This window comes from Phyllopteryx taeniolatus, chromosome 3 (genome assembly GCF_024500385.1).
Source record: "Phyllopteryx taeniolatus isolate TA_2022b chromosome 3, UOR_Ptae_1.2, whole genome shotgun sequence".
Taxonomy (NCBI): Eukaryota; Metazoa; Chordata; class Actinopteri; order Syngnathiformes; family Syngnathidae; genus Phyllopteryx; species Phyllopteryx taeniolatus.
In genome coordinates, this window is record NC_084504.1 from 27,564,067 (window position 1) to 27,578,129 (window position 14,063).

The window sequence follows — 14,063 nt, forward strand, 5'->3', positions numbered from 1 at the left end:
TGTGAATTTACCATATCCCCTGAAGATGGAGTTATTCTCTTAATGATTCCAAAATATCCTATTTTCTGATAACTTAAGCAATTCTAACCACGACACTTAAACCACGTCTCGTATTTCCAAAAACACTGTGGTGGTGTGCAAAGGCAAAATCATAGCAACATTTCTGTCCCTTTATGCCTAATGGTCAAGAGTCTTTTTGTCATAAGAATGATCATTTCCATGCTTTACATGTTCTGTTCATTAAATCTCAATCTTAAATTTAAAAAAAATAACTCTTATTGTTTATGTAATATTCAAATTTCTCAAGATGATTTTTTTTAATAGCTGGAAGCTACGACCACTTTAAAATTATAGATCTAAAAAATGAAAATGTTCACTCTGGGTGTAGTGAATCTATAAGTTTCACATTTTTGAATTGAACTAGTGGAAAAAATAAAACATCTGATAATGTATTGAGCTGCAGCAGTACCAAATATCAAAATAATTGTACAAATGAATTATAAGTACCAACATAAACACTGAGAGTAAATTCTCAACTTATTGTCGGAATGAACAATTTTCCATTCTTTTTTTTTGCCGTTTTCTTTTTTATTATTATTATTATTCTGATTATTTGTTGACATCATCTCCAAGTGACCTGGCCAATCCATCAAATGTGCACAAAGCTTTGCCCGGCCCCGGTTTCGAGGCTGACCAGCTGATTCAAACAATCAATTCAAACAAGACAACTTGGGCAGCGCGATATGTAACAACGATTCTGCACACTCGCTCAGCTCCTGTCACAACAAAAACTGCTCGATCATTTGCAACCCGTCGACGAGGCGAACGAAGGCGCCATTTAGTCGACTTTTTTTATTTTGATTTGGATTTTTTGTGTGCGCTATAGTTCCTCTTATGTGCAGCGCAAAAGAAGGAGGCGGAGGATCACTTCCGGGGTTGGTTTTATTCTAATAACAAAACGTCCAACCCGGAAAGAAGACGACGAAGACGAAGATTGTTCTGTTACGCGATCACACGAGCAAAAAAGAAAAAAAAAAAAAGGAAAGAAAAAGGCAGGGCGGGTAGGGGGGCCGTGGTGCACGCCGCACCTTCCACAAGTTGTTGAAAGAACTTCGTTGAGGCTTCCGTCATGTTGGTTTGGCGTCACAAGCGTGCTCGGTAGCGGTCCTGGGCGCTGCTTCGTTTCGGGACGAGACTTGCTGAGGCGGGTGAGTCCACACACAGCAACTTTTTTTTTTGCAATCTATTGATTCTTCTTCTTCTTCTTTTACACAACGCTGTCGAACCAGTCTGGGTGATGGCGTTAAGTGTCGCCATCACGTTAATGCACTCGCGCGCCAAGAAGAGGCAACTTGTACTTCCTGTTTGTACTCAACTTCCACGCTCATCAGTCGAGTCGGGGACGCGATTCGTGAGCAATTTGGATCAGGCTATTATTGGGGACACATCTGCTCGTCAACAAATTCATCAGTCGGCACTTGGGCTCGTCCCTGCACTCTTCTAATTCTTTTTTTTTTTTCCCGTGTTGGTCAGTTTCTTTTCTGTTATACACGACAAGGCCCACGAAGGCATAATTGTGTGAGTTCATTCTAACATCTAACGGTGTATATAACGCAATTATTATTATTATTATTATTATAATTTGTTTTAAAAAAAGAGAAACCTGCATACAACACAAGAGTGCTTTGCCTAAAAGACAACAAATACATCACAGCTGCCCTCACGTGTCTTACGGGCAATACGACACTTGTTTCCCCAAAGCATAGAGTGCCATTACGTCTTCCAACTGGGATGAAAATGTGTTTTATTTTCATGACCTATCGCTTCAAAGCGCAAGCTTTTCTTCAACATGCCATCAATTTAGAACACTCACGAGTAACAACTCGTCATTACTGAATGTACTCAATGTAGCCTGTCGCACAAGGCACTTCAGTTACGTGGTGTCGTAGTCCGAACGCTAGGCGGCGCTATGTAAAACGAGTCCACAGAGTTGTTGAGAGACAAAGAAGAGATACGAGACAAAGATGATCGTCGCGTTTGGCGGGTAGACGCATAGGAGGCCATTTTGCGTGGATGGCCGCGCCCTCTCAATAGGGACACAGACCCTCTCGTCTCACACCAGTGACCTTTGGCCTCTCAAATGCTCTTCAAGAAGGCCGAATGGCCAAACATTCCCAAAGACATGACAAGACAACCGCTTTAGACCGACTCGCTATTTCCTTCCATGTCCGATACTTTTGTCAATATCGTGTATGACTCGAGATCAATTCCTCAATTATTATTATTATTAGCGCTACTCTCGCTGTCAAATGTGCTACTCAATTATCCCTCAATGAAGTGCTATAACAGACTGCATTTTTTTGCGATTACGGTAAGTTGCATTTTAGCACATGCTATCTCTGCCACCGTTGTATCACTTTCGGGCCTTCCTGTCGTTATTCTGATTAGTCCCAGACTTTGATGAGGTCACATGTGCTTCCAGTCAGTAGTTTCACTAAATCTTGAACGAGTCCTTCAATAAAACAGATGCTTGCGGCTATTATCACTGTTTGGATGAAATATCTGCGTGTCGTTCCCCCGCATTGACCCAAAATGCCGCAACTTCGTCCGTGCTCCTCCCCTTCACGGTTGAACCAGATGTTTTATGATCCGAAAATCTTGTGTGTGTGTTTGTGCGGCGCGTGTGTGCGCCAGTGCCCTTGTATATATGAGCGCTGCGATGCCATGCACGCTTCTAGCCGTCTATTGGAGTGTCATCTGAGAAGCATTGAAGCCGCGTTTCCATCATATTAAAAAGCTATTTATACAAGAGTTCCACTTGGCCGGGATTGCATGTTCGAATTTTTGCTTGGTGTCTTGTAACCGGTTTGAAATGAAGACTATTCTTTGACAGCTCCATTTATTTCTGATTGCGTGTCTCGTGCACTCATTGGCCACAACTTAAGGTACAATTTAATGACATGCGATACAAGAGCCGCGTTCCAAATTCTGTCGAGAGTTCGACACTGTAAGATGCATTCATTTAACAATATGGTTTTTGTGTATTGGTGTTACTGGTCGATGAGCACCACGCGTACCCCACTGGATGTCTGAACAGGATTTTGTGACACAAACGGATGAAACCACCTTTTAGGCCACGTACATGAAGGGAAACATGGGGATTTGTGTACTGAATTGCTCCAAAAATTATATTTACAATCAATAATGTATCTTTTTTTCTCTATTCATGGCAGTGAGGCGTAGTGACAGACAGAACAAATGATAAACGGTCTTCTACTAGATGGCAGGAAGTCAATGCAAGAATGAATGGTTCCACTTTTTGTGACATTTTTGTTCGTCGGTGTGCCGTGAGATTTTCCAATTAAGGTTATATTGTATTGCAGTAGTCTGTAGTAGTAGTCTGATCCGGACATTACGTGTTGTCTGTTACACACCGCCGATTTAAAAAAAAAAAATAATAATAATAATTCTTTTTATATAACTTCATTGGCCGACAGATATTTACAGTAGCACGTCGAAAGACACGCGACAAGGCTAAACATAAACTAGCCTTTGGATTCAAATATACTGCGCACGCGGCGACGCGGAGTTCATGTCTTTTGCGGAGCCGATCAATGACGTCATCGATCGGATCGGCAAACTGTGACATTAAAGCCGATGGGCATAAAATGCTAAATATCGGCCGATAAAAATCGGTGTAAAGTCTAGTATTTAGAAAAAACAGTCTGAAGATTTCTTTCTGAATTCAAGCATGTAAATGAAGTGGAATGGATTTACTATTCGGTGCCGATCCAAGTGAAGGCCATTCCAGTAGTGTAGAACTGCACTGCATGACACCGAGCGCTCTTTCGAATATTTGATCCCTTTTATGTATCTCGATACATCCTGCACTACTGCAAACATTCAATATTTTCGACGAAATTGTACTTTCTGACATTAACACAGAATCTACACAATCTACAAAGTTTGTATGATTATGTGAAAGCAGTTGATATGATGAAATGAAGTCAGGATTTCATTATTCGTAAAGGTACACTTGTTTTGTTTTAGATGCCATTTGGTGTTTAGGCAGGCAGGTGAGAATGAAAATAATCCGTGACCAAGTTCCCAACAGTGCATTATCGACAAAGGTTGAGATAGCTTTGAGTTGTTTTTGATTTCATCTGTTTGGGGGCAAAGTGTCAGTGTATAAATTCTTATTTAGTCTACACTGACGCAGCGGGAACATTGGACTTATTGCAGGAACTTAAGGAGGATGACGGCATTAGTAAAGAATCAACTCTTGCCACTCATCTGACTCCCTCCTCAAAATTGCGTGTGTGTGCGTGTGTTTGTGGGTGCGCGCATGCATGCGTAAGCCTGTGTGAGCGCATGACATTGGCTGGACGACATTGTGCGCTTAACACCACGAAACATCTTCAGCATAGCAAAGTGTCGGTGTCGAATGACTCGCTGATTCACATGCACGGCGTCGTCTTAATGAATGCATTTTCGCATCTTTGCGCACCCGATACCGCCGCCGCCGCCACCTTCATCGTCACCGCCAGCCTGGTGTCTGGCCAGTGGAAATGTGTGCAGATCTTGAGTGCAGTCTGTAATTTTTGGCTTTGATGGAGGGCCTCAGCTTTGCCTCAAACTTTAGCTGCTGCTCAGCCTCAAAATCACGTCACATGAAAAACTGCTGAGTGTGACATGCTCTCTCTCTCTCTCTCTCTCTCTCGCTTCCTGTGTGTGTGCGTTTGTGCAAAAAGATGGTCTCACTTTTATAATATGTGCATCTCCTTGGGATCTTCTTCTTTACATGCATCCCAGTTGAAGGTGTGTGTGTGTGTGTGTGTGTCGCAGTGATATGTGATAGCAAGCAGCATGCCGTACGTGGACCGTCTGAACCGCGTGTGTGGCTTCCTGGATATCGAAGAGAAAGAGAAGAGCTGCCGCTTCCAGAGGCGCTACTTCATCCTGGACACTCAGGGGAATGCTTTGCTGTGGTACATGGACAACCCTCAGGTGCTTTGTGCATCTCTGCATGGCACAACACACTTGTGCAAACAGCAACCAAAATGAGCCTGGGTAACCTTGGACTGTGATCCTATGACACGTGTGTGTGTGTGTGTGTGTGTGTGTTGGTCATACAGAACCTGCCCAGTGGAGCAAGCTTTGTTGGTAGCCTGAGACTAACCTACATCTCCAAGGTAACTTAATGCTGTCACTGGGGGAATTTGAAATGCACTCAGTCGTCACTGTATTAGGTGCTGGCTGTAACCAGTGAAGGTGTTATGGATTTCTTCTCAACGAGTTTGTGGTCTGAAGCAGTATTTTTTTTTTCCAACATTTATGGAGCCGAGGCTTCCACTTTACTTGAGAAAAATCTCGCAGCTCTTCTCAATGTTTTTCACCAGTTGACTTACTCGGTGTGACATTTTCGGGCTTTTCAATCGAACACAAAGCTGATAAACTTACAGAGGTCATGACTTCTTCTGTTGTATGAATGGCAACGAGACGCACAGTTTATTGTACGTTCGGCCATGGAGCGGAACAGACGGCTCCACATTGAATCGTTCTGCCTGTCACTATAAGCTTTATTTGGCTCAGGAACAGAAGTTCGGAACATTCAGAGAGAGAGAGAGAGATTCTCACACAAAAAAACAATTGATTATTAATTTCCCCCATAGTTGATAGATCTTATTTAGCCAAATACCTGTTGCAAGTTGATGAAACTGCTATTTACCAACCTCCCGACTCTCCACGTGCTGACTCCAAACCGTTTTTGTGTGTGTGAATTCATTAACTTTTGCCGTCTGTGTAGACATGAAGTTAACGTTTTACCTCACTGACAGTTTGGAATCTCTATTTAAGGACAGAAAGTTTGCTTGCCTTTTGTACTGGATGTCTCTCAAGAGTATGCTGGTATACCTAACGAAGTGGCCAGCGAGCAAACCGAGATGGCCTCGGATAGAAACAATCCGATCTCGCTGCAGCTGAAGCTAATGGTCACACGCAGAGTTGCGTTGCTGACGAATTCCAGATGTTGACTTCAGCAGAGATAATCGCTTCTGGCCCCCGGTGCTGACAGCTTCTCTCTGGACAGTCAAACTCCGAGATATGACCTCCTAACTCCGGAATCGCCGATTATTCGTTTAAAAATTGGACAATAAGGGGGAAAAATGTTAACTATTCTTCTCTTTGGACCTGATCTAACATAGTTTTTAACTGAAGTCAGTTTTAAAATCATATATATATATATTTTTTTTTTTTTGCTCAAATTTAGTACTGCTGTGCATTCTTCATCTTTCTCCTTTACAGGTTACAGAAGCTTATTTAAGTTTTAAGTTTTATAGGCCAGCAGGCCATAGAAAATGTTTTGCAAGCACTGCTCAAGAATTTTACATTTGTAATTCCAAGAATTTAAAAAAAAAAGGTTGCATTGGTGTGTGATGATAATACCACCTTTTATTTATAGGTACATTTCCTAAATCATAAGATCACTTTGAGAGAGAGTCAAAGAGCATATACATGAGTGTTTACAATCTGTCAATGTATACATTTATGGTTTTGAAAGCAAATCGTGCATGCTTGACATTCAGCCTGGTCTGCTGTCAGGTCAATGAAGCTACGGGGAAGCAGAAGCCGAAGACCGAGTTCTGCTTTGGTGAGTCCTCAGGGAAACACTGAGTCACAGTCACACACTGTAAAAAAAAAAAAAAAAAAAAACCCAAAACAAAACAGTATTTATACATGTGCTAAACTGAGATAAAGCAGTGATTGTAGGGAGGTATGGAACTGCAATATTTATGTCCCCCCCGCAGTCATCAATGCAGTATCCCGACGGTACTTCCTCCAAGCCAACGATGTGACAGACATGAGGGACTGGGTCACTGCTCTCAACCAGGCCAGCAAGATTACTGTGAGTCTGACACACACACACACACACACACCATATTAGTCTTTCTTCGAAGAGCCCGACAGTTTGTTCCAGTGATCATTTTCAGATTTCAGGAATTTGTTCCATTTGTTAACTACCCCTAGCAATTTTCAGCTAACCTTCCTTTGCACCGGTAATCACAGATTGCTTCACGTAGGTTAGATCAAGTATTGTAGCATGACACGGTTTCTAGTTTTGCAGTTCAAACAAGAAGCGACATTTATTTCACTGGCCAAAGCCCAATAAAAGTGTTTTTGTTTTTGTTTTTCCTGTTGCAAAATGCTACTTGTTATGGATGTCCAACACGCGATGCGCCGTTTTGGAAAAATAAACATGCTAATATGTCTAATAATATAATCGTGTGGCAGAGTAGTTTTGAGGTTGTAGGTTTGAATCTGGGCAACTCTGCCTTCCACCAGCATTCTTCAGATGGAAGCGTGCGCCCAGGGTGTACCCGCATTTCGCCCCAAGTCAGAAATTGTTTTTGGAATTTCCTAACGAGGACAATAAGCGTCATTAAAAAAAAAAAAAAGTTGCCTCATTATCAAATGGAGATAGGAGTTTCCAGTCTGACTAAATTCTGCATCATCGGGCAGACTTGCCAGGCATTCGTCTGTTTATGTTTCTAGGCCGACAACTGCATACACAAGTTGCATACGGCGATTGTCGAGGTTGTGTTTTTATACACTCTTGTGTCGTTTTGAAAGGCCGCAAGGCTTCAGTTGCCTGTTTTAAGATTACCACGTGGTATCATTGTCCCGCACAACTTACCGTGTGCGCTTCATTCATGCCTGTGTTGAAAGGAACGCTAATGGGAGCTCAAACCAGTTTGGCCATCCGCCTGACACGTCTGCCATCAGCCAGACATTTCAACTGCCAGTCACCGGATGGTTTTTTTCATTTGATTGCTACTTGCGACATCCTAGTTTAGCTGCGCTTTCTCACACCAACCGTAAGGCCCTGGAAATCCCATTTTGTCATATTGTGTTGAATTGAATGATTGCTAATAATGCGGCATGGGAGTGAATTGATCTCGTCATTGTTAAAACACACGGATGGCTGTTGGCCTGTCAATCATGCAACAGAAAAGCAGCACAGCCTAATGTGATCCAGTCCAACAGTTGTATTGTCTTAAGATAACGGGGGTCCGTTTGGATTGAGAGTGGGATTTATTTCACAATTTGTTCACCAATGGGTTTGCGCAGCTGTGCTGAATCGTACTGGTTTTTGCTCCTTTCGTGGATTGAAATGAGGTTACCGAAACATTTTCATTGACTTGATGATGCCTGAAGAAAATCCATTGTCAGCATTTTTACATTCCGAACTTCCATACAATTAAAAAAAAAAAAAAAAATCGAGAATATGATCACATCAAAATCAATACGCAGTCCTTGATTTCATCATAAAGGAGGCTTTTAACTGTTAAAAGAAGTTATTGTTACGTGTACAAAGGAAAGAAGAAAACACTGATCAAATCTAACGATTTGGAATGAGACCGTGCCTACGTCTCCTAACCTCTGAGAGAAAATTCCACGAGTTCTCCCTCCAAATGAGATGTCTCGCATTTTGCGCAACGTTCGATTGTTGTGTTTTTTGATTCTGCAAAATGTGCTTGACTTCTGAATGGCCTCAGGGGAATTGGACTTGAGATGTTCCACAACAGCCCACTTCCGCTTGACTGGAAACAATTGGAGATTACGCCGCACGTCGTATGCACCTCCTGCGTGTGAGCGCAAGTGACACCATTGTTGCTGTTTGCCGAAAGGTTCCCAAGTCTGCTCCTGCGCCGCCGAGATCTGAGGTGGCCACACTGATCGGTGAGCTTTATGGAGGCGGGAAGCAGCAGGCGTATAAGACGGAGATCCACGGGGGCGTGGTGGTGCACACGCCCATCCAGGTAAAGTGGCACAACCCCAAAACCAATGGGGTTGTGCAAATGTTAGTGTTTTTGCGGCGGTCAAACATGGTCTGTCCAAAAAACATGCATGCAGTTGATGTTTTGGTGACAATGATTGCAGAACGAGGGCATCAAGCCTGGTGTGCTGCGGTTCGGTTACTGTGTCAAACAAGGCAATGTTGTGAGTTCACAGCTTCTTCTAAACTGGGAGGTTTTAACGGAGGAGCCGCACGAGGAACTGAAATGTCATGTGGTGTCGGTTTCAGAGAAAAAGCTGGAAGAGACGCTTTTTTACCCTGGATAACAACGCGGTCAGTTACTACAAGTCCGAGACGGTGAGGAGACGCCTGTCGCCCATTTTCACCTGTGGTCTTCTTCGTCTGCTTAACTGTGTTGCGTGTGTGCGTATCAGGACAAAGAGCCCCTGCGAGCCGTTCCGCTCCGAGACGTTCAGAAAGTTCATGAATGTCTCGTCAAGTCGGGGTGAGTCAGCGTGACGGCAGAGTCCGACTCGCTCTCTCGCCACCTCTCTCATACACTTGCAGTCGATTAGAAACACATGCAGTGTGTGCTCTGCCAGATGCCGCTCTCCGTCATCATGTTTGTACTGTAAACACACCATAATAGATTTTGGTCGTAGTTTTTTGGAACATGCCATAAGGGGAGTAAAGGTTCTGTTGCATTCCAATTTTGACCTTGTAGCCTCCCCCCCCCCCGAAAAAGGTTCATACTTTTGCACCTAACTCCACAAATGCCTCCCTTTATAAATGTTTAACGCAAATCATGAGATTAATATGGAGCGCTTTATGATATCATGCAACCATTTGTTTCCATAAGTGATCTCCTGCAGCGAGACAACCTGTTTGAGATCATCACCGGATCCCGAACCTTCTACATACAGGTAAACCATCAATCAAATCGTCGTTGCCACTGTGAAGTTATTGTGAGGCGGCAGGCAGCCACTTTCTGGAAATGCTCCGCTGCCCAAGTGGAGCGCAAGCAACTTGTTTTTGCGAAGCAACCCGCAGCCATCTGTTACCATAACAACAATAACATCCTGTTGATTCCTTCCCATGGGAGGACAGCTGAGAGAAATGGCAACCACAAGCACATTTGCTTTTGTGCTCGAAAAAGGGAAGCTTAGCAAACTGAATGTTTTACAACAAGGACTTGAATACGGCGCGATATAACATTTCTTTACAGATCAGAGTTGAGCCTTTAATATGCACAATGTGAACAGCTTTACACGTTTGAATGATGACAGACTCAGAGAAGATTCAGTTGGAAACACGTAATTCCTTTGATACACTTTGAAGAGAGCCGAGTCGTTTCAGCCGGTGCGTTGGCGCCGTCTTACAAGTTGAAGTCAAACGCGCCGTGTTTGGACCTATGACGTGTTGCTCAATGATGCGATGCGTCGCCTCTTTCGTTCGTTCATAGACGGACTCCCCGGAGGATATGCACGGCTGGATCAGGGACATTGAGATGAAGATTCAGGATTTCAGAGGCCCCGCCAAGGTAAGACTGTCCCTCTTCTCGCCACCGACAGCAAACGAGGAAGCCGAGTCTTCCCAGGCGGAGTAAGCCTTGTTTTGGTTTTTTTCCTGTCAGTTCCCGAACTTCCCTGACATTTGTAAGAAGTGCAAAATCTGTCAAATCTTAATTTGATTTGATTGAAGTCTGCTCTTTTGAAAATGGCTTTCAATGTGTTCACATTCCTATAACTGTCTTTTGATGGATTGATTTATCTTTGCCATGTACAAAGACGAGAGGTAAAGCGTAGCTTTGTTTGCGTGTTTGTAAAAAAGACAGATTCCACAATGAACTTCTGTTCAAGCGCAAAGAGAAGTTGTTGTTTTTTTTGGCGCAAATCTGGATAAAAAAGATCAACGTATGCAAGAGCTCTCCTCGCCTCAAAATCAAAAAGGCCCTCGTACGTTACAGCGTCCTCCGTGTACCGTGGGTTAGCGGTTAGCACATCTGCCTCGCAGTCGAGAGCTTTGAAGCTGGGCTCAGGCAGTTTTCGCGTTCTCACTTTGGAGGGGTTTTCTCCGGGCACGCCGGCTTCCTCCCACATCCCCAAAGCGTGCATGTCAGGTTCATAGAAAACTCGAAATTCTCCGTAGGTGGGATTGATTTATTTATGTATTTTCCCCTTCCCCCCTGACATGTGCGATGCCCTGCGATTGGCCGGCCAGCAGTTCAGTGTGTAGCTCGCCTCGTGGCCAAAGTCAGCTTTGAGAGGCTCCGCTCCACCGGACGAGGACGAGCAGCGGAGAAAGTATAGTTCAGCTTGTGGATTGGGTTTTAGTAACAAGATTTCATGTTGCACCAAAAGTAGCCGGAGCTTTTTCGGTTCGGGTTTGTCTTCACAATGAAGGCCATTCATTGCCGTTTATTGCCTCATTCTTATTAGATCTCACGCAGCTGATGGCAAAAATGAATGCGTGCCACACGGTGGCCTGATTAAAACAAAAAAACACATTTCTTTTTATTTTAGTTAACGGTTCATTCCTGAGTCTAATGTACTATCTAATCTATCTATCTTATCTTATCTTATCTTATCTTATCTAACCAGACACGGTGATGTTTTTTTTGTCATTTGTGCATTGCAGGGATTCTCGTTTAAAAGAGCTTCATCCCTCTATCGAAGTCACAATGCTTCTGCCAGTCGAAGTCATCCAGCGGTCGAGCAGCGCCCGCCTCTGGTCAAGTCGTGCTCCGTGGCACCGGGCTGGCAGCCGTGGACGCCCATCCCTGCAAATGAGAGCTCCATCTTAGACGCGGAGGACAATGACAGTGCTTTTAGCGCCGTTCCTACGTTGGCCTCACTCTCCTCCTCCCCCGACTCTTCGTCCACATCCTCCTCCTCCAACTCCCTCTCGACCCTCGCCCCTTGCCCCAGCGTGGCCAGTAGCGGCCTGGGCATCCTCACGGCGTCCGGAGACGTGGCGTGCGGCCGTCGGCGGCACCGCTCGCAGCCTCAGTCTCTCGCGGGCTGCGTGTTCCCCTTCAGCCTGGATGACGACAGCATCCGCACCACTGATGTCTAGGTTCTGTGCGCTTCTTGTCACCTGCTTTGACATGAATGTGACTGGTCATGGAAGTATTTCCCACTAATAAGGTGACCCGGCGGCAAAAAGGATCCCCAGCTGGTCATGTAGTTGTTCTACACACCAAATGGGGACCATGGGGAACAATAGTGCAGTGTATAAAAGGGCTGTTCAAAAAATAGGATCAAGCATTTTCTTCGTCGTCGTTGTTGTTGTTGTTTTTTGTTTTTTTTTTGCGTGCAGCTTCCTCTAAAAACTTGAATTATAATGTTAATTGTTCTTGCAGGGCTACAAATGATGGCACATGCTTTTAACCCTTTGCACTTGTCTTCGCTTAGACATGATCTCTGCACACAAATAACATGCTAAAGGTTCTCAGGCATGTACTTTTTAAAAAAAAAATAAGTTAAGCCCTCTGTTTTAGCATTCTTTGGATGAGAGGAAAGAGACACAAAGGTCTGGCAGCAACCTTCATTAACACTCGACAAGTGTTTCCTGACCACAAGTGAAAGTGTTCCGCCAACCTCAAACTTTAAAAAAAAAAAACTTGACACAACCCTGAAGATTGAACCATCAGCGCTTGTTGCACAGGAAGCAGCGATGCCATCATAATAATAATACAGCCGCTCTTTATGGTACTTGATGAAGAATATACTGCTGATGAGCAGGGTTACAGCTGTCTAAATGTGATTTGTTTCCCCTTGGAGCATTATGTGGGGGGGTGTACACGCTGCCATTTGTAAATGCCTTAACAATTTTGCACTTATTTTTGTTTTGTACCTTTTTTTTTTTTAAGAAGCTTCACCACTGTCACAACTTCCTCTCAGATGTCTCAACTCGTTTTGTGTTGTAACACCTGTGGCTTCAACTCATGCTTGAATGTTTGTTCACTCGTCTGCCTGCACATGTTACGTTTCCATCCTGTATAATAAACCCTATTTTTTATTGGTCTCGTGATATACAGTATTGTATATTTGGGGTTTGTTCAAGCCGTTTCAGGGAGCATACTCGTGCGGTACAGCTGCTTGACCGCTAGGTGTCAGCTTTTGCATTTCAGTGTCCAGGTGTATTTAAACTAGGAACAGCTTTGCACATTTAGCTTGGATTAAAAAAGTGATTAAACACAAACGTAGCGATTTGTGACATCCCAAACTCTCCAATCAACTCGTCGTAGGTCGGTCGACGCGTTTGGTGGCATCTTCCATCGGATCGAGACGTCGTTTGAGGCCTACTACGGTGGCCCCGAAGTGCAAAACACAACAACAAAGAACTAAACACAATGGGAAATTCCAAAAACACAGCAACAAATAACTAACCGCAGCAGCAACACACTTCCAAGTTTTGAGCTTTTTCTTCCTCGGGGCCAACATGCAGAGGTCAACCCGTTTGCCCTTACGCCCTTTCGCCCTGTCGCCTCACACATGCACGACGAGGTGAAGGCACAAAGGCGACGTGTCCAGTTAAGTAAGGCCTGACGCGAGATGTTTCACACGTCCGGTGCGGCGGTCCATTAGGTAAAGGGCCTAAAACTGCGTCCCGACCTCTGACCGCGTCCTCGTCGGCGTCGGAAGGGCCGCCGAGCGTGAAATGTCTCTGCAGAACACTTGACGCCGTGGCGGCTAATGCCCCGAGCGCCTGCGAAATGTCAGCTGCGTTAAAATGACTTTTCAGTCTGGTAAAGACAGACCTCCTCCAGGTATTCTGAGGCAAATCCAGCCACGAACGGAACTGGACTGCCGAAATTTGTTACAGCAGAACGAGAAAGTTGCAATTTAGACATTTGTATTCTCTTGTGAAAATATACCGTATAAGAAAGGAGCCGCGGAGCCTTTGAGGGCGAGTGGCTTGTCTTTGCACTCACTTGGCACTTGACTTTAACGCCTTTGAGTGACAGCATCTCTCAAGGCAGCCCAAATGCTAATGTTCCCACATGAATAAGCAGCACCAGGCCAGCACAACCTCACTGGGACTTGTTTGTATTGTTTCTTTTTTTTTGGGGGGGGGGGGGGGGGGAAATAGATGTTAAATGTTACCACAACGTGCACTTGTGCTCCTGGCGCACCATCTTGCTTTATTACTTGCACACGAGAATGCGCGAACCACTTCGTGAAGTGTTTCGTGAAGTCACGCTCCTGGTTTTTGTTTTTGTTTGTTTTTTTTTTACTTAGTCTCTTGCTCCTTTTCTTTTTCT

At 44.3% G+C, this 14,063-nt stretch overlaps 1 protein-coding gene across 1 annotated transcript; it reads left to right on the forward strand.

The window, feature by feature from the left end:
* Positions 1–700: 700 nt before the first annotated feature.
* On the forward strand, positions 701–12,829 carry plekha2 (pleckstrin homology domain containing A2). Its single transcript, XM_061768126.1, has 12 exons — positions 701–1,208; positions 4,846–5,007; positions 5,136–5,192; positions 6,601–6,649; positions 6,807–6,904; positions 8,688–8,819; positions 8,941–9,000; positions 9,086–9,154; positions 9,232–9,302; positions 9,657–9,720; positions 10,260–10,337; positions 11,435–12,829. The coding sequence occupies exons 2-12, from the start codon at positions 4,867–4,869 to the stop codon at positions 11,870–11,872; spliced, it is 1,257 nt and encodes a 418-aa protein (XP_061624110.1). The 5' UTR covers positions 701–1,208; positions 4,846–4,866; the 3' UTR covers positions 11,873–12,829.
* The last annotated feature ends 1,234 nt before the right edge of the window (positions 12,830–14,063 follow it).

Excerpts from the sequence above, each read along its gene's own strand:
- plekha2 (XM_061768126.1), top strand. The coding sequence starts at position 4,867 with ATGCCGTACGTGGACCGTCTGAACCGCGTGTGTGGCTTCCTGGATATC. Across the intron at positions 8,820-8,940 it reads TGGTGCACACGCCCATCCAG|AACGAGGGCATCAAGCCTGG; the intron begins GTAAAGTGGCAC and ends CAATGATTGCAG. Across the intron at positions 9,721-10,259 it reads CCCGAACCTTCTACATACAG|ACGGACTCCCCGGAGGATAT; the intron begins GTAAACCATCAA and ends GTTCGTTCATAG.